At 34.2% G+C, this 21,018-nt stretch overlaps 1 protein-coding gene and 1 pseudogene across 1 annotated transcript; one reads left to right on the top strand and one right to left on the bottom strand.

The window, feature by feature from the left end:
• Window positions 1-13,898: 13,898 nt before the first annotated feature.
• Window positions 13,899-14,465, bottom strand: LOC120067488 (uncharacterized). The gene has a single exon (XM_039019041.1). The coding sequence runs from the start codon at window positions 14,463-14,465 to the stop codon at window positions 13,899-13,901; it is 567 nt and encodes a 188-aa protein (XP_038874969.1).
• A 3,530-nt stretch (window positions 14,466-17,995) lies between these two features.
• On the top strand, window positions 17,996-20,990 carry LOC150031960 (uncharacterized; annotated as a pseudogene).
• The last annotated feature ends 28 nt before the right edge of the window (window positions 20,991-21,018 follow it).

The following is a 21,018-nucleotide window of genomic DNA, read 5'->3' as shown; positions in this document are numbered from 1 at the left end:
ATTATAATTTTACAATGAAGACACGTTTTAATGGACATGACTCACGTCTTTTGTCCTTTTAAAAATTCATAAATTCTTATTTTTCTTAGCTTTACTATTCAAGTAGCTATAACTATTTAAATAAATAGAATCTTTTTGAGCTTCTTTCTTGTACTGAAATAAAATTACAATTTATATTATATATCACTTAAGCTTGTTTTAGCTTAAAAAGAAAAATCTTTAAACAAAATATTAAAAAGAATGTTAGAGACTATATGCTTTGTTCCCACTTTTACCATTTTATTGTGTTATTTCAACAATATGACCGAATATTGTTTCATAGTAGTTTTTAAATAAACCAACCATTCATTAACAGATACGTCAAAAGCTGAATCAATGCTTTGGTTATAGAAGTCAATTTAATAGTATTGATTTTAAAATTGCTAAGATAGCCTTTGACCCTATAAAATTATTTTTAAAATGTTTTTCAAATCTCAAAATTAATTTTAATGGTAACAAAATCGTGTCCAAAATTAAAGTTTAAAGTGGGAGTAATTTTAAACACAATAAAATTAATCTTAATTATAATTCTCATAACATTTAATATAAGATATTTTTAAAAGGTAAGTGGTTTGATTATCTAACTTTTTGAAATAGTCGAACTTTTATATATATATATATATATATATATATATATATATATATATATATATATATATATATATATATATGATCATAAAAATCTATAAGAATATTTGACCAAGAAAAGAACTTCATGTTATGTTTAGTTTCTATTTAGTCCTATATTTCTAAATGTTATACATTTAATTATTTAAGTTTTGAATTTAGTTTTAATTTAGTATCTAGATTTTAAAATGCTATAATTTTATGCTTGACATTTAAATTTTATTTCAATTTGATTTCTATACCTCGAGGTTTATACTTTTAATCTCAAATTTTCACTAGATACTCACTTTCCATCTTTTGGAGTTAATTTATGTTAATAAATTAAAAATTATTAAAAGAATTATAATTAATTAAGTTTCACTATTTTTATCACTTTTAAAATTAAAATTTCTAATTATTTTAATTAATTAATAGAAATTGACGTTAATGATTGAAATAAGTATTTAATGAAAAATTGTGGTTAAAAATATAAAATCTTGAATTTCATAGACCCAACTGAAACAAAACTCAATATAACATTTTGAAACTTAGAAATTAAATTGAAATAAAACTCAAAACTTTACTAATTAAAATCTAGGGGCCAAATAGAAATTAGGACTAAAACGTAGGGATAAAAAGGTATAATTCTTTTTATTTTTTAAGTTCAACACCCCACGTTATGGAAATACCGTTAAGAATATTAAAATATTACAAAATATATATAATATTTGTTAAAATATAAATCCACACGTATGAAATAACTAGAGGACAAACAAATCACATAAAGTTGGTGACAAAGATTGTGGTTATTAAACAATGGATTTTTTAACATTAAAAAATAACAATGGATTTAGTTTAAAGAAAAACAAATCTAAGCTTTGTCTTCAATTCTTATGATCTTTTCCAATCCCATTAGGGCACAGGTGGCAATGGGTCGCATCCATTAACGAGGCCACTTGATTTTTTTTTTAATTAATTAGTAATTTTGTATTCTTTTTTAGACAACTTGATAGAGAGAATTGGGTTTTTTTTTTAATATAAAAAAAATTTACAAATATACCAAAATTTCACTTTCTATCTGCGATAGATTACGATAAACTACGATAGACTACTATCTCTATCTAATATACTTTTAGTCTCTAATATTTGAGGTTAATGTCAATTAGCTCCCTGAGATTTCAAAAGGAATACTTTCATCCTCGAGGTTTGGAATATGCTTTTAAGTGATCCCTACATGAATTTGACCGTTAGTTGACTAATGGAAAAGTGAAGTGACATATTGAATAAATAAATCTAAAATAAGGTGGAAATTTTTATTAATTTTATGTATTCAGTAGATTTTTCTATTTACATTTTTTCCTTTTCATTTTCTCTTCCCACTTTCTCTCTTCTTTCCTCCTTTCTCTCTCCCCTCCGTCTCTATGAAAGAAAAGAAATAAATTAGAAGAACTTTTAACAGCCTTTGAATTGACTTGGGAAAAATATATTTTTAAAAAAACTCATTTTATTTAAACATTTTTGATAAAACTCTATTAAAATGTAGTTGAAAAGCTATTTTGAACGATTGTCAAACACTCAATTTTTTTTTAAATGACTTATTTTTTGAATCAAACACTTGAAAATATATTCCAAACACGTCCTAAATTCACTATCAATTTCCTTCCTTGTGTTTTTAGCATTCTTTTAATGAGAGAGTTGAATTGGTCGTCTCTAATATGGACATTGAACAAAAAATTGTTTCCATCAAACCCCTAAAACTCACAAGCTAAAAAATCAAAATAATAAACCATTCAACAATTCGTGGTGGCCAGATGAACTTTATCATCCCATAAATCTGGATTGAATTTAGATGGAGAAGCGTAAATCATTTAGAGCTAAAAGATTTTATGAATTTGGAACTAATCTTGGAGTCAACCTTAAATTTAGGAGACCAAAAGTGCATTTTGTCGTCTTTTTTTTTTTTTTTTTTTTTTTTTTTTCAATTATATAAAATAGATAGCGAACACTTTCATTAAGTCAAAATCAAAGGCTGAGACGCGTCCTTCTTACCTCCAACAGGCTCGACAAGCCAATCAAGAAAAGAATGAGTTAAAAACTATAAAGACATAAGATAAGATTAGAAGCATGGGCAACCAAATTATGGGCTATGATATTAAAAATTTTAGGGATGAATTTGAGGTTCACAGTTCTGATTTTAATCATCAAATCATAAATCTCAGCATAAATGGCCCTCCAAGGAGAGAGCAAAACTAAATAAATGCAACTTCTTGACAACCACCTCTACATTAGTTTCAATCCACGAAGAAGCACATCCAATTTCCTTAGCCATTTTTAAACCCAACAGTAAAGCCAAAACTTTCCCCGCCTCTGCCTCTATACTCCCTGTCCCTGATCAGTACAAAGCTTGGGCAGTCACCATCTCCGTATATTCATCATGGATAATCGCGCCCAACATGACCCCTGCTTGCTCGGATGCTAAGCCACATCCACACATTAAGTTTTAGACCGCGCCTACTAGTGGCGTCTACTTCACTTATTGGATTTTGATAAAATATTAGAAGTGTAATGTTGTCCCACTTCGCCAAGATTCAAGAAAGTGAGAAGCTTAGGCCCATAGGAAAAGTTAAGAGAAGTGAGAAGTTTTGTCCCACCTGGATAGATTTAGAATTGCCTAGAAAGTATAAATACCAAGACATTCTAGATGAGAGTCTAAAGTGTGTTGGTGGTAGAAGTATAACTTTTTTACCATACGCGTGTTGTCATCGCCAAACGGATGGGTTTGAGTTTTTTTTTTTTTTTTTTTTGATCTTTCATTTTTTTTTAACTTTTTAATGACTGTTCATTTTTGCACTTTTATGAATGTTGTATCAACATTCATCTGACTATTCATATTCTTTTTACTGTTTATTTCCTCTTCTCCTCTGTTATTTAACACAAATCATACCTGAGAGGAGACACACAATTGAAATTTCTTCTTCTATTCTCTTCTAATTGTTCTTCTATTCTGAGCAATCTTCTCATCGATTCTAGTCCATTTTCCGGCGAGTGCATGCCTGAATTTGGAGGCTGCGTTAATCTTGGGGAACAACTGACATAGTGATTAGCACCAAGGTCGTGCCGTAATTGCTTCCGCAGTGGTTTCTCCACGATGCAACAACCTTTCGTGACATCTGTTCTAACAATCTGAAAGCAAATAACCAGATGTTGATCAAGAATGGTAAGGTTATCCGCAATTTGTCCAAGCTCGAACCATTCGATGGAACAGATTATCGCCGCTGGTCTAAAAAATTTGATCTTCTTCGAACAGCTAGAGATTGATTATATCCTTACCATAGAAGCGCCTACTAATATCGAGAAGGTGACCATTATCTCTGATCTAGAATCCTCCAAACAACCCCTTGATGTTTTTGATCAATCAAAGCAATCCTCCGCGATTGATCCTGATAAGAATGAGAAAGACAACAAAACAGTCTGTGGCCATCTGCTGAATCATATGACAGATTCGATGTTCGATTTGTTCGTGGTCCAAAAGCCAGCAAAGGTAATTTTGAGTATGTTGGAGTCCCGGTATGGAGGAGATGATGTTGGCCGCAAGAAGTATGTCGTCGGTAAATGGCTACAATTTCAAATGATGGGCAAGAAACCAATAGTGGAGCAGATACATGAATATGAAAATTTGGTGGCCGACGTTTTGACCAAGAGCATGAAAATGTTTGAGGTTCTCCAAGAAAATGTACTACTTGAGAAATTTATGCCATCTGAAGCAACTACAGAAATCATTTGAAACACAAAAAGAAGGATCTGACACCCTAGGAGTAGATCAATCACGTGTACAAGAAAGAAGCCAACAGACTAAAAAATAATTTAATTTTTGGAAATCTAAATTCAGTTATGCTAACTTGGTTGAATCTTCTGCTGTTAACAAAGACAGGTGCAAAAATCATAAGAAGCAGTCTGGAAAGAATAATTCTTCTCAAAAGAATGGTCGTAAAAAAACCGTTGGTGGGAAGATTGAAAATAAAAAATTAATTTCTTATATCTGTGGGAAACCTGGGCACAAATCCTACCAATGCAGTCAAAGGGAAGGAAGGCCAAATCAACAACCTACACCACAAGCTAATCTTGTTGAATAAGATGACGTAATCGTTGCTGTTGTGGAAGCAAACCTGGTGGAAAACAAAATTGATTGGATACTTGACGCTGAAGATTCGAGATACTTCTGCTCAAACCGAGAGCTCTTCCATGACTACGAAGACACTACTGGCAGAAAATGTGTATTCATGGGTAACTCTATCACAGCATGAGTGCTTGGAAAAAGGAAGGTTCTTTTAAAATTAACCTCTGGAAAAACTTTATCCTTAAGTAATGTATTGCATGTACCTTCCTTATGTAGGAACTTGGTATCTGGGAGTCTATTGAATCAGGTTGGGCTTAAGGTTGTCCTGGAAACTAACAAGATTGTCCTCACAAAAAATGGAGACTTTGTTGGTAAGGGATGTCTTGCTGATGGTCTTTTTGTATTGAATATTATCCTTGTTGCAAATATAATGAATGCAAGTGCTTCTAGTTTTGCTTACATAATCGAGTCTCTTGATATGTGGCATGGTAGACTAGGTCACGTGGATATTGCATCGGTTAAGAAACTTAAGGATTTAAAATTGATCAATGCATCTGAAACACATGAAACTAATAAATATCTTGTTTGTGTAGAAACAAATTTTATCAAGAAACCATTTAAACCTGTCACATCTAGAAGTATAGAATTACTACAACTGATTCACTTTGATTTAGCTGATTTAAAAAACACTACAAGTAGAGGTGGGAAAAATTACTACATTTATTTTGTTCATGATTTTTTTAGATATACTAAAATCTATCTTTTAAAGACAAAAGATGAAGCTGGTAGTATATTTTTGAAATATAAAGAAGAAGTAGATAATCAATTAGATAAAAAGATTAAAAGGTTAAGATCAGATAGAGGTGGTGAATACTGTGATAATACACCTAAAGAATTTTGTGAATCAAATGACATTATTCATGAATTTATCGCACCTTATTCACCACAACAAAATGGTATAGCAAAATGTAAAAATCGATCTCTTAAGGGGATAATGAATGTTATGTTGTTAAGTTCTGGATTGTTTGATAATGTGAGGAGGAGTTGTGCTTTCTGCCTATTTTATTCTTAACAGAGTACCTCATAAAAAACTGAATAAGACACCTTACGAACTCTAAAAAGGATATGCACCTAATCTCTCTTACTTGAGGGTATGAAGATGTTTGGCTAAGATATCATATCTTGTATTCAAGAAACCTACAGTAGGATCTAAAACTTTTGATTGCATGTTTATTGGTTATGCTCAAGATAATGTTGCATACAGATTTATGTGCTTGAATGATATATCTGTATGTAAATATAGGGATGTAGAATTTTTTTTAGCATGTTTTTCCATTGAAAAAGAGAAACATTGAATATATTAGAACGTCTAATTGTGAGAATGTATCTATTTCCATGCCTTCCTCGTCCAATGTATCTAATTGTGAGAATGTATGTAAATAATATAGCTTCTGGTAGTATGTCTGAAATTGTAGATATTAGCATTACGGATAGAATGCATGATATAGAACCTAGAAGAAGTAAGAGATAGAGAATTGAGAAAAATTTTGGTCCTGATTTTTTAACTACTTTTTAGTTAAAAGGCCAAATGATATTGATTGTTAGTTTGCATATATGTATCTAATAGATGAGGATCCTAAAACTTACCAAGAAACCTTAAGTTCTGTAGATTCTAGCTTATGGAAGGAAGCCAATAAGAGTGAACTAAATTCTCTAATTATGAACCAAACTTGGAACTTAGTAGATCTTCCAAAAGAAAGTAAACCTATTAAGTGCAAGTGGATTTTCAAAAGGAAAATGAGGCCAAATGGTTCGGTTGAAAGATACAAGGCTAGATTGCTAGTAGTAGGGTATACAAAAAAACAAGGTATTGACTACTTTGACACGTATTCCCCTGTAACAAAAATAACTACAATTAGAGCCTTAATTGCACTAGTTACTATCCACGAACTTCCAATTCACTAAATGGATGTAAAAACAACATTCCTCAATGGTGATTTAGAAGAAGAAATCTATATGGTACAACCTGGAGACTTTAAAGTTGTCGGTCAGGAAAACAAAGTATGTAAACTGAAAAAAATCTCTTTATGGTCTTAAAGAAGTTCCTAAACAATGGTATGAAAAATTCAATGATACTTTGATAAACAATGAGTTTAAGGTAAACTCCTCAGATACTGTGTTTATTCAAAGTTGTTTGGAGCTGAGTGTGTGATTATATATTTGTATGTTGATGATATGCTCATCTTTGGAATATACATAAAGACGATACATAATACCAAATTGTTATTATCGTCACATTTCGAAATGAAAGATTTAAGGGAAGCTGACGTAATACTTGGTGTTAAGATAAGAAAAACTGAAAATGGTTTTTCTCTGTGTCAATCACACTACATCGAAAAATTACTAAAGAAATTTGGCTGTTTTGATGATCCTCCTGCAAGAACTCCATATGATGCTAGTATAAGTTTTAAGAAAAATAAAGGAGATGGTGTATCTTAGTCCGAATATGCAAAGAACATAGGTAGTGTTATGTTTTTAATGAATTATACTAGACCTGATATTGCATATGCTGTGAGTAGATTAAGTAGATATACACATAATCCTAATAATGATCATTGGAATGCTCTTCGTCGTCTGTTAAGATATCTTAAGGGCACTATGAACTATTGTTTTCATTTTAACAAATTTCCTACTCTATTAGAAGGTTATTGTGATGAAAACTAGGTATCTACAAGTGGATATGTATTCTTACTCAGAGGAGGAGCAATATCATGGAAGTTTGCAAAACAGACTTGCATAGTTAGATCCACTATGGAATCTGAATTTATTGCTCTAGAACTAGCAGGACAAGAGGTTGAATAGCTTAGAAGCCTACTAAGGGATGTACCATTGTGAGGGGCATCGGTACTAGTTTATATGCACTATGGTTCACAAGTTGCCATAGGTATTGCCAAGAATAGTGTATATAATGGCAAAAGGAGACACATATGTCTTAGACATAGAGTTGTGAAACAATTGCTAAAGGGAAGAGTTATTTCCTTGGAATATGTGAGGTCTGAGAAAAGTTTGGCCGATCCTTTGACCAAAGGCCTAACAAGGAAAATAATTTTAGAATCATCAGTAAACATGGAGCTTAAACCTTTATAGGTTACATACCCTTATTCTGGGTGGTCTATTGTGATAGACTCGATGGTCCATAGCCCATTTATTTGGGTGGTCTGTTGGGATAGACTTGATGGTGCATAGTCCGTTATATAGGTGGTCCAAGGATAGACTTGACGGATAATACTAAAACATTTTAGTGGTCCATAGCCCTTTCTTTGGGTGGGATAATGATGAAATCTTCATAGCTCAGTATTGGAGTGATTTTTCTTTGACAGACCTGATGAAGATGGTTTTGATACGGACTAGATGACGAAGTCTTCATAGCTCAGTTTAGTGGTTTGACTTTAACAAACTTGATGAAGCATCTAACGTGGTTGTGAAGGTGTGTCCGCCTTCTATGAAACAATTTAAAGGTTTCTTTCTAGAGCTTTCATGGTGACCCGAGGTTTATGTGTATGGCCATAATAAGCACACTCTATATCACAGAATCGAGAAAAGGACTAAGAGGGTAAAACGTGTTGTGGGGGTATCAACTAGTATTATTGAAAGTTCAAGAGGTAACTCACTATCTCTAACAAGGTTGTTGCCCTACTTCACTATGCATCAATTCAAATCGTTAGATCTTGATGTTTAAGTTTGATCTCTTTTACTTGCTCAAAACAGTTTTTTCAAAATAATATTTTATGTTGTTTACTTGTTAAATACCATGTATTGTTGAGAGAAATTAAAACTATAGGTTATATTGTACTTGATTCAATATAAAAATTATAGGTTATATGTTATATTTGATATAACATATAGTATATATACATATAATAAGTTAGTTATTATAGAATATATTTATCTATCTATCTATCTATCTATCTATATAATTATTAATTAAATTAAATTAATTTTAATTTAAATTAAATTAAAGGGAGGGAGTTACAACTCCCTTCCCTTAATTGTCTCTCAACCAGACGTGCAGTAGGGGTATTCAGTTTTGACGATTCATCATCTTCTTCCTTTTCTCTTTGTGGGTTAGAGAGATCTCTCTTAAAAATCCCACAACTCTTAAATTCTCAATCCCTAATGAGAATACACGAGGTTCATTTGTGGTGGTGGCCATTTGGGATATTGAATTTTAGAGATTGAGATCTAGATCAAAGAGTTCATGATCTGGATCGAGAGAATTCGTGGAGACCTTTTTGCTTCAAGGGTAAGATATTTTTTTCCCTAATTCCTTATCAATCAACATGTTGTTATTTTTTCCTTATAATGCATAATTTTTTTTTCATTATGTAAAATTTTGATTCTCTGAAAAATAAAATTGGGAACAATCCTACTTCTGCTTGGAACTTCATCGTTCCTTCAGTATAAACCTTTTGCCACACGCGCACGCCGTTGCCACCACCGTTCGTTCGGTCCGATGGACGGGTTCGGTAACTGCGCTAGCGCGAAAAAGAACTAAATTTTTATTACTTATTTATTTAATTATTTTTAAATAAAATCATTTTATTAATTTTAATGTTTGGGCGTGTGCAGAAAATAACATACATTAAATTCCCAACTGCTGATGCATAAGGAATTCTTTTCATATTCTCAATTTCTTGAGGTGTCTTAGGACACCGTTCCTTAGACAAACAAATTCCATATCTAAAAGGTAACAAACCTCTTTTGGAATCTTGCATATTATATCTTGACAATATTTTGTCAATATAAGATACTTGAGATAGTGCTAGCGTTCTGTTCTTGCGATTTCGAACTATTTGGATTCCAAGAATATATTGTGCATCTTCTAAATATTTCATTTGAAATTGCGATGCTAGCCATCTCTTCACATCAGTAAGGAATCCTACCTCATTCCCAATGAGCAAGATATCATCAAAATAAAGTACCAGAAAAGCTATAGTGTTGTCGACTATTTTCTTGTAAACACAAGGTTCGTCAACATTCTGTTCAAAGTCATAAGATTGGATCGAAGTGTCAAATCTTATATTCCAAGATCGAAAAGCTTGTTTTAAGCCATAGATGGATCTTTTAAGTTTGCAAACTTTTTGCTCTTGATCCTGTTCAATGAACCCTTTTGGTTGAGACTTATAAATACTTTCTTCAAGATAACCATTCAAAAAGGCTATCTTGACATCAATTTGCCATATTTCATAATCATAAAAAGCAGCAATGGATAAAAGTATTATAATAGATTTAATCATGGCAACAGGAAAGAAGGTTTTTTCCATAGTCTATCCCCTCTCTTTGGGTAAAACCTTTTTACCACGAGTTTAGCTTTGTAGGTCTGTACCTTACCAGTTTGGTCTCTTTTTGTCTTGTAAATCCACTTACAACCAATAGGTTTTACTCCATCTAGTTGATCTACAAAATCCCATACAAAATTGAAGTACATAGACTCCATTTCAAGATCCATGACTTTTATCCATTGGTCTCTATCTACATCTTCTATTACCTGTTTAAAGGTTAATGGATCCTCTCAGCCATCATCAGGTATGACGACCTGAGTTTCTGTTAAACCCATGTGTCGGTTAGGTTGTTGAACAATTCTCTCACTACGTCAAGGCATTCTCAATTCGTGAGAAGGATGTGATGGATCTGTTTCATCAATAACTTTTGTTGAAAGACCAGCTTGATCAACAACTTTTGTTGATTTATCTATTGATTCTCTTGACATCTCATTTAATACCAGTTTACTGTGAGGTTGATGATTTCTTATATGATTTTCTTCTAAGAATGTAGCAGTTATTGATACAAGTATTTTGTCTTCATGAGGATCATAAAATAGACTATCTTTTGTTTCTTTGGGGTATTGTACAAATAGGCAGTCTTTTGAACATCGTTCCAATTTCTTAGGGTTTTGCACCAATACATGTGTTGGGCATATCCAGATTCTGAAGTGACTACCTTTACTTCCTCTCCACAACTCGTATGGTGTTTCTGAAACACTTTTTGAGGGAAATATGTTCAAAATATATATAGCAGCCTGCATTGCATACCCCCAAAAGGACTGAGGTAACTGGGCATAACTAATCATTTAACGAACCATGTCTAACAGGGTTCGATTTCTCCTTTCTGCTACACTATTTTATTGTGGTGTAATAGGAGGCAGTGAGTTGGGATTGAATTCCATGTTCTACTAAATAGTTTTAGAACTGTAAATCCATATACTCACCACATCAATCTGATAGAAGGGTTTTAATCTTTTCACCTAATAGATTCTCAACTTCTGCCCTATACTCGTTGAACTTTTTAAGAGTTTTGGACTTATGATGCATCAAGTAAACATAGCTATATCTAGAATAATTATTAATAAAACTGATGAAATACTCAGATCCTCCTCGAGCTTTAACATTCATTGAACCACGAAGATCTGAATGTATAAGTTTTAGAGGTTCTTTGGCTCTAAGACCTTTTTCTAAAAAAGATCTTTTAGTCATTTTCCCCTCAAGACATGATTCACATGGAGGTAAAGAATTGTTTTCAAACTGATTTAGATGTTCATTCTTTACTAATCTATCAATTCTATTGAGATTTATGTGTCCAATTCTTAAGTGCCAAAGATATACTGTCATACCACGTCCCGATTTACCCTCTAAAACCAAAAGGGAACACGACGATAGCAGTTATCGACCTACTTGCCAGCACTTACTGCCTAACTTAAGTGAAATCTGCTTTAGACCTCAATATGCAAAAACAACTTGGCAGTAAAACAACTATGACTTTAACCAGCATAACAAAACTTAATTACAATTCCAAAACAACAAACATAAGTCCAACAAAAGCATAAGAATGAACATGGGTCCCAAAACAAAATTCACAAATCCCAGACTCCTCTCAAAATATGTGTACATCAAAACAAGCTTAAACTAAGCTTCTTCCTTCGATAACTGAGCTTTGAGTGGCAAGCTGTAGTGGGTTAAACCACGAGGAAACTGACCGCTACTTGGGAAAAAGGAAAACAATTGAAAACAGTGAGTTGGTTGCCCAGTAAGTGACTCATAGAAATACAGTTCTTCCCAAGCCTTTCATATGCATTAATGTAATTAAATAAACATGTTGGAAATAATCTCAAGCAACTTACATAGTATCATACATTAATCATCGCGTCATAATCAATCATATTGCCAAACTTAGTTGAGAACGAGCATTCATAGCTCAAGCTCCCAACGTCCATTCATGGCCGTGGACCTATACTTTGGTCCCATTATAAAGACTGTAGCCCGGAGACCTATACTTCGGCCTCTTATAAAGAACTACCTACGTGCATATGGAGTATACTAAGTACCGTTAACACCTTAGGTACTTCCCTTGATACCTTTTATACCTTCGGTATTCAATTTATTAGAAACGTAATATTCATAGAAAATTTGAGCATTATAAGCTTTAGGCATAACACTTATCTAGCTTTCCACATAAGAGCATTATTACAATTCAACATGCATGCTTTACAATTATAAACATGTAGTTTCCGATACTCTTTCATTCAATCTTAACATGTGCTAGGATTAGTAAAACTCATTTAAATAACTTAAAACATCATGCTTCGAAAATGCCATGAACCCTTTAAAACATAAGTATAAACTTTATTTGCTTGGAAAACCCATGAATGCTAGCATGAAATTCATTTGGAACGCATGTCCCTTTTATATACATATTTTGAAAACATTTAGTCACTCATGGATCTTTAGGCTTGATTTTTCCTAAGCTTGGTAGGCCTTTCCAATGGACGTAGCTCTTACACATAAAAGAATACGAGTTTAGTTGTCACTTTGGTCTCCCTTTTGAGACTAATCTTTTAACCAAGTCATACTTAGCAAGAGGTTGCCTGTTCGTCCAAAATTTTCAGATTCAATTTCTAACGCCAATAACTTGAAAACTAGAACTCATTTTAAGAAAGTTCCTTTTCCAAACATGTTTATAATTTTGTGAACAACGTTACCTCAAAGTTTCAGCATGAAAATCCTTGTGGTTTAATCTGGGCCTTCAAATCTCTCCCAAAAGTTCTAAACCGCAATTCCCTGCTTGAGCAATGATTCTAGGTTTAATTCCAAAATATGTAGCTTGAACCCTAGACCCTTTTCTTTCAAAATTTCTTTCTACAAACTTACTTGAAATGGTGTTAACAATAATACCTTAAAATTTTGGCTTGAAAACTCCAAGTGGTTTGGTCTAGATCTACGATTCTTCGTCCAGTGCCCAAAAATGCCTGAAAATGAACCTTTGACACTTTCTTCGTTCTCTAACCCTCTTTCTAGTGAGAACTCCATTCCAAAGGATTGATTTCAGAAACTAGACTCATATAGCTTTCTAACGGTACCAAGTTTGTCTAGTTTGCTCGAGGAAATCGTCCAAAATGAACTCTTGAGTTTCTCTTCTCTTTTTATACTATCGTCCAACCCTTTTGCATGGAATCTTCTTAAGACACCTCACCCACTAGTGGAGATTAAGAGCCGAGATTAATCCATCTATATAGATAACTAAAAGAGAAGTTTAAAACTGAGCGTTTCGAGCAAACTAGATTCTCGCTGGAAAAACTCGATAAAGAAGGGTCATTACTCAATGGAAAATTCAATGGCTCTCTGTTGAATACTCGATGGTAAGGACTCGATACTTGATGGGATACTTGGTTTGGGATAGCCGCTCGATGCACATTCCTTACTCGATCGTTCATACTCAATGATCGACCCTTCCTCGCTTACACTAGATGCTTGACCCTTCCTCGATCGCCTACACTCGATGCTCGACCCTTCCTCGATCGCTTATACTCGATGTTCGACAACATTTACTTGATGCCATCCTTATGCTCACTCGTAGTCACCCCTCATCACGACCAACATTTAGCTAGAAATTCTCTTTGTAAGGCTAGATTAATAAGTATCCGAGAGCTAAGTTTCATACTTAAACGTTTTCCTTCTTTAAACTTTTCATTTACCTGAAAACGCACAAATCCAATCTAACTTAAATATTTAACCTCATCACTTTGCTTAACTCAAACAATAAACATAATAAAAAAGGGAAAGTAAGGTGCATGTTTTACAACCTACCACCCCTTAAAAGAAATTTCGTCCTCAAAATTTACTTGTATAAATAAGTGAAAAAGTTGAGGATACTTCTTCTTTACTTGCTCCTCAGATTCCCACGTCACTTCTCCAGCTCCATGGTTGTTCCATAATACCTTCACTAAAGGTATAATTTTGTTCCTAAGCATCTGTTCTTTACTGTCTAAGATCTGAACCGTCTCTTCTTCATACGATAAATTTTCCTTGAGCTGAATCGGTTGTTCTACCAGTACGTGCATAGGATCAGGTATATACTTCCTCAACGTCGATACATGGAACACGTTGTGAATACATGTTAGCTCTGGATGTAACTGTAACTTATACGCTACCGGGCCAACTCGTTCTATAATCTCATAATGTCCGATGTAGCAGGGACTCAGTTTCCCTTTTCTTCCAAACCTGAGTACTTCTTTACATGGGGATAATCGAAGGAATACTTGGTATCCAACCTCAAATTCTAAATCTCTCCTTCGCTTATCAGTGTAACTCTTCTGCCTGTCCCGAGCTGTCTTCAAGTTTTCCCTGATAAGCTTCAAAATATTTGCCATTTGTTGCACTAATTATGGACCCAAAAGTTCCCGTTCCCCGACTTCATTCCAACATGGGTCCTACATGGTCTGCCATACAATTCTTCACATGGGTCCATGCCTATGCTCGAGTAATAATTGTTGTTATACGCAAACTCGACCAACGCATTTGTGCATCCCAATTTCCTTTAAACTGTAGAACACATGTTCTCAGCATGTCTTCCAGTGTCTGTATTGTCTGGTCTGACTGACCATCCATCTGTGGATGAAAAACCATGCTAAAATGTAGTTTGGTACCCAAAGCCTTCTGAAAACTAGGCCAAAACTTCGAGGTAAACCTTGGATACTGATCTGATACTATCGATACTGGAGCTCCGAATTGGCTAACTATCTTGTACACATACAACTTAGCCAACCGGTCCAAGGTAAAGGTAACTCTTATCAGTATAAACTAGGCCGTCTTGGTTAGCCTGCCAACTATTACCTAGGTTCCATTATTCCTCGAGGGCGTACTAGGCAATCCAAACAAGAAATCCATAGTTACATGATCCCACTTCCACTCTGGTACTTGGAGCAGGTTGAGTAGTCCCATGGGTCTCTGTCTGGGTTTAACCTGTTGACAAATTAGACATCGGTCTACATATTCGGCTATTTCTTTCTTCATTCAAAGCCACCAATATGATCTCCTCAAGGTCCTGTACATTTTGGTGCTTCTTGGATGCATGGCATAAGCTGAACTGTGCGCCTTCACTAGAAGAAATTCAGGCTTTAATGTCGGTTAAAAAAAGTAAAATCGGATGTATAATGTCGGTTTGGAAAAAAAAATGGATCTTTAATGTCGGTTTTAAACCGACATTGAAGATGGGCTTTAATGTCGATTTAAAACTGACATTAAAGGTTTAATGTTTTTTTTTCTTTATTTTATTAAATAATATATCCCTAAATTGCGTGCTCCTTCTCTTCTTTACGCCCAAACCCTTCTCAGTCGCGCCGACACTAAACCTTACCTCGCCCAATCCCTAAACCTTTCCCTCGCTGTCCGTCGATCATTATCAGTTTTCTTCCCTCGTAGTCCGTCGATCGTTCTTCACGCTGTCGATGATTCACGCTGTCGATCTCCTTCACTCGCCGTCGATCTTCTTCATTCATCGTCGATCTCCTTCACGCCGTCGCTCGCCGTCGAATTTACTGTATTCTTCGACAATGAAGTGACTGTAAAAAATCTGTACTGTTGTCAAATTTACTGCTGTTTTTTTTACATAGTTGTTGTTTCTTCTAGTTTATAGCTTGATTAACCCACTTTTAGCTTGAACTCCCAAATGCACTTCCATATTGATATTTTAGGTAGTTTCTTTTGACTTAGTATGGGTTGCGAAGAAGTTAAGTTGGTTGAAACAAGTGTTTGAAATAGAAAAATGGTGTTAATATTATTGGTTTAACAATTTCAGGAAAAATAAAGATTGGGGAAGCTTACAACCTAAACAGTTCTCGCCCTTGACTGTGAGTGACTACTTTCTTGAAAATAAACCTTTGCAGTTTTACCTGATTTTATGAGCATGACTTGTTATTAGAGTAATTAAATTGTAGTTTTGATGACAATTTCCTATCACTGATTCATGGGCATTTATGGTACTTTTAATATTATGATTCGTTGAAAATTTATATCAAAAATATATTTTAGCTTGGATTTATTGATGAAAATGTTTTGAAAATCCTGTTTTAACTTGATTTTCATGGAATGGTTCGGTGTGAAATGCTATTCATAAAGGTTTATGGAAAGTGATGGTTTATGCTGGTTTGTGAAAGATTGTTTTCAAACTACTAGATCTTATACTCATGGTGAACCACTAGATCTTATACTCATGGTGATTTTACCCTTATGCTATGAGAATGTGTTTAACGCCACCTAAGTGAGTAGGAGATTACCAGGGATGAAAAAGGCCAGAGTAACCGGGAAATCCAGAGATACCTGACCATGTGGTGAAGAGATATGATTTAGATCTTTAGGACCCACCATAGCACACATAAGAAAATAGAGGGGTATGGAGCTCCTATGGAGTAATTGTTTTGATATGTAGTATGTAATATTTTTCCTATTGTTAATAAAGTTGGATCCTTTTTAACTACTAACTTTGGGTCAAGAACTATGGAGTAACTACTAACTCAGTCGCATATTCCTTTTTGTAAATTATCCACCATATGTTATAATCTTTGCTAAGGTATGTTAGTTTCGAGATTTTAGTTTAATGGTTTGAGATTATAGCTTAATTATGTGATAGCTCTAAAAAAGAGCTATTATTCCTTGATATTGACTCATACAAAATCTAAGGACTCGATTTATTGTGATATTTGTTTGGATTGATATTTGTTTTGATTCAATATTTGATTTTGAGTGAAGTTTTTCATTTGTTAGGTTCAAGTTTGATATGTAAGGCTAAATTTTGATTCTTGGGAATTTGGAAGGAAGATAGGAAGATTGCATTGGACGTGTTTTAAGAAGGTTGACAAGTGGAGAAGGTGCACCCGACACAGAAAGAACTTCATAACAACATTAATAACAAAGACAAGGTAATATTTATAAGATGCTTATCTTAAAAGTTTAGTTGTTCTAAATTTGTTGATGTTGCATATTTTACAATTATAATTTTATGCTTTTAAATTTTTCCTTGTTATTGTTTTTTTTTTTTTTTTTTTTTGTAGATTAAGTTCCATATTTTACAATCATGGATAAGTCATGGATGAAAATGAATAAAATGTCAGCTGAGTATGGTTTAGGGGTCGAGGTGTTTATTAAAAATGGTCTACAACATTCAAATATACCGAATGTCATGAGTTGTCCATATTTGAAGTGTGTCAATGCAAAGACTCTAGATGTGAACAAAATAAGAGAACACTTATTTTTTAATGGTATAGATCAAAGTTATCAGACATGGATTTTTCATGGTGAATCATTACCGATTAAGAGGAACAATGAAAATGTGTCTACCAGTGAAAGAGACGAAGCTGATGAGGATGATGTTGATATTGATGACACAATTGGAATGTTTGAGGCTGCATACAATAACTATTTTAGTGGAAAATCCGATAATTTTGAAGAATTATTAGATGATGCGAAGAAACCATTGTACCCAAATTGTAAAACTTTTTCCAAAATATCTACATTGGTAAAGTTATATAATTTAAAAGCTAAATTTGGATGGAGCGATAAGAGTTTCACTGAGTTGTTGGAATTAATTTATGACATATTACCTAGTCCTAATGAAATTCCAACTTCTACTTATGAAGCAAAAAAGATGTTGGGTACTCTTGGAATGAAGTACAAGAAGATTCATGCATGTAGAAATGATTGTTGCTTGTTTAGAAAAGAACTTTCTAATGCAAATGTATGCCCCATTTGTGGTACGTCAAGATGGAAGCTTCAAAAAATTTAAACGAAAGGGTTAAGAATATCCCAACAAAAGTCATGTGGTATTTTCCCCCAATTCCAAATTTGAAAGAATGTTTCGAAGTAAAGAAACAACAAGTTTATTGACGTGGCATGCTAAAAAAAAGAGAAACAGATGGTTTATTAAAACATCCCAAAGATACCCTATCGTGGAAAAAAAATAGACAATTTGTGGCCAGAGTTTGGGTCAAAACCTAGAAATCTTCGTCTTGCTCTTTCGACAGATGGGGTAAATCCACATGGAGATCTTAGTAGTAGATATAGTTGTTGGCCAGTGATGTTAGTGACGTACAATCTACCTCCATGGTTGTGCATGAAGCGAAAATTTTTGATGTTGACTGCACTAATATCTGGTCCTAAACAACCGGGAAAATGACATAGATGTTTATTTAGCTCCGTTAGTAGATGACTTGAAAAAACTTTGGAAAGATGGGGTAGAATGTTACGATGCATATGAAGAACAACGTTTCATGCTTAAAGCCATTTTATTATGGACCATTAATGATTTTCCTGCGTATGGTAACTTGTGTGGTTGTACGGTTAAAGGATATCATGCATGTCCAATTTGTGGAGAGAATACTTCATCCACTTATTTACCAAAAGGGAAGAGGATGGCATATCTCGGGCATCGCAAGTTTCTACCCCGCCATCATCCATATAGAAAACAAAAGAAAGCTTTTAATGGCGCACAAGAATTAGAATTTTGTCCAGAACCATTGAGTGGGGAAGAAATTCTTGCAGAAACAAGTCAGTATCAATATTCATTTGGTAAGAAAAGTATCAAAGAAAAGAATAGTGGAGATAGCATTTCAACTATTCTTTTCGAGTTAGAATACTGAAAGTATCTTAACGTGCAACATTGTTTAGACGTGATGCACATTGAAAAGAATGTATGTGCAAATCTTATTGGCACATTGTTTGATATTCCCGGTAAAACAAAAGATGGAATAAAGACTCGATTAGATTTGGTGGAACTGAACATTAGATCAGAGTTAGCCCCTCAAGTAGGAGAGAAAAAAGTATTTTTACCTCCCGCATGTTATACATTAACACGAGTTGAGAAATTGAGCTTTTGTAAGGTACTATCAAAAATTAAAGTACCTGAAGGCTATTCATCGAACATTCAAAGTTTAGTGACGCTCACAGATTTGAAACTTTACGGACTTAAGTCGCATGACCATCACGTTCTTATGCAACAATTATTACTAGTAGCCATTCGTGATATTTTACCCAAATATGTAAGACTTGCAATTACTCGCCTATGCTTTTTCTTTAATGCTATATGTTGCAAGGTGATCGATTTATCTTCGTTAAAGGGTATGCAAGAGGATATCGTTGTCACTCTATGCCTCTTAGAGATGTATTTTCCTCCATCATTTTTCACAACAATGGTACACCTTGTAGTGCACCTCGTAACAGAAGAGTTTTGTGAACCTGTTTATTTGAGGTGGATGTATCCTTTTGAACGATACATGAAAGTGTTGAAAACTTATGTACAAAATAGAAATCGACCATAAGGATGTGTTGGAGAAAATTATATTATTGAAGAGACTATATAGTTTTGTTCTGAATTCGTATATGGTGTTAATTCTATTGAGCTAAACTCATCAACAAAGAAAGTAAATTCAAACATTGATAGAGCATTGTCAGCTGCTTCTTTTATCAGATCGAGTAAGGATAAGTTGGATCAAGCTCATCTTTATGTCATTCAAAATGTAAATGATGTGTTTCCTTACGTCGAGTATGTAGATCTTCATCTTATTCTTGTTTTAGGTTACTTGATTATTCAATAATCTACTAACTTTGTCATTTATAATAGGCAACATTTGGATATTTTGTCTAAGCTCAATTCTGATAAAAATAAAAGTAGAAAGTGGCTTCAAGAAGAGCATAATCTTACATTCAGTCGGTGGCTGTCCACACGGGTAATCTCTAGAGCCCTACTATTTGATGTATAATTAAATGTTTACTAAAATATTATGAAATATATCGTAGGTTACACTAGCTCTCGAAGTTCCCAAAAATTCCATATCGCCTTCTTTGAGATGGATAGCTAATGGACCTTGTTCAACTGTGGCAAAATATTCTGGTTATGTGGTCAATGGTTAGTACTATCACACAAAGAATCGCGATGATGTTAGGAGGGTTCAAAATAGTGGAGTTAGTATAACGACTATCACAATGCAAGTCTCTAGTGCTAAGGATAAAAGGCCCGTCATGTCAGATATGACATTTTATGGTGTAATACAAGAAATATGGGAGCTTGACTATCATGGATTATCATTTATTTTATTCAAATGTAATTGGGTTGAGAATAGAACTGGAGTCAAAACAGACGAGTTTGGGTTTACTATTATAGACCTCAATCGTATTGAACATAAATCAGACCCGTTTATTTTAGCCTCTCAAGCAAAACAAGTGTTCTATGTAAAAGACCCCGCAAATTCGGGTTGGTCAATTGTTTTAACATCTCCACACACTACAAGAATTTTGGGCTTTAATATCGGTTTTTTTTAAAAAGCGAATCTTTAATGTCGGTTTTAAACCGACATTGTAGGGGTACCTTTAATGTCGATTTTAAACCAACATTAAAGACCCGCTTAATTTAACTCACTTTCTATTTTCTCTCCATTTTTTTTTGTTTCCCTCTTCACTCTCCCCCTATTTTCTTTTTCCTTTCATTCTCACACTTCCCTTTTCAAACCCTCTTCTTTCTCACTTCTCTCTTCCAAACCCTTACCATTTGTCCGTCGATCGTGGGTGAAGAGATCATTGTGGTGTAGATCCGACCTCCGTGCAGGTCTTTTCATCGTGCAACCCGCGCCGCCACACCCAGTCGCCCACGTCCCATCAATCGCCCAGATATACTGCGCACCACCAGGTCCGTTCTTGGTCCAGATCTGCTCCGCGTCTCATCAATCGCCCAGATCTACTGTGTGCCGCTGTACCTAGTCGCTCACATCTCATCCGTCGTTCGCGTGTCTTTGTTATGCGCGCCACCAGGTCCATTCTTGGCCAGCTGCCGCCAACCCATGTCTGTCGTGGATCTCCGTCCGTGCCGTGCTACCGTCGTTCGTGGGTGCATATCGTCTGTTGCATAAAAAAGAAAAAGAAAAATGGGTGCATGTC

The sequence above is a fragment of the Benincasa hispida genome, chromosome 12 (assembly GCF_027475165.1).
Source record: "Benincasa hispida cultivar pf3 chromosome 12, pf3_genome.v1.1, whole genome shotgun sequence".
Classification (NCBI taxonomy): Eukaryota; Viridiplantae; Streptophyta; class Magnoliopsida; order Cucurbitales; family Cucurbitaceae; genus Benincasa; species Benincasa hispida.
Note: the sequence above shows the minus strand (reverse complement) of the source record. Positions and strands in the feature narration are given on the sequence as shown.

What these genes read in the sequence shown, in the direction of transcription:
- LOC120067488 (XM_039019041.1), bottom strand. Translation starts at nt 14,465, where the DNA reads ATGGCAAATATTTTGAAGCTTATCAGGGAAAACTTGAAGACAGCTCGG.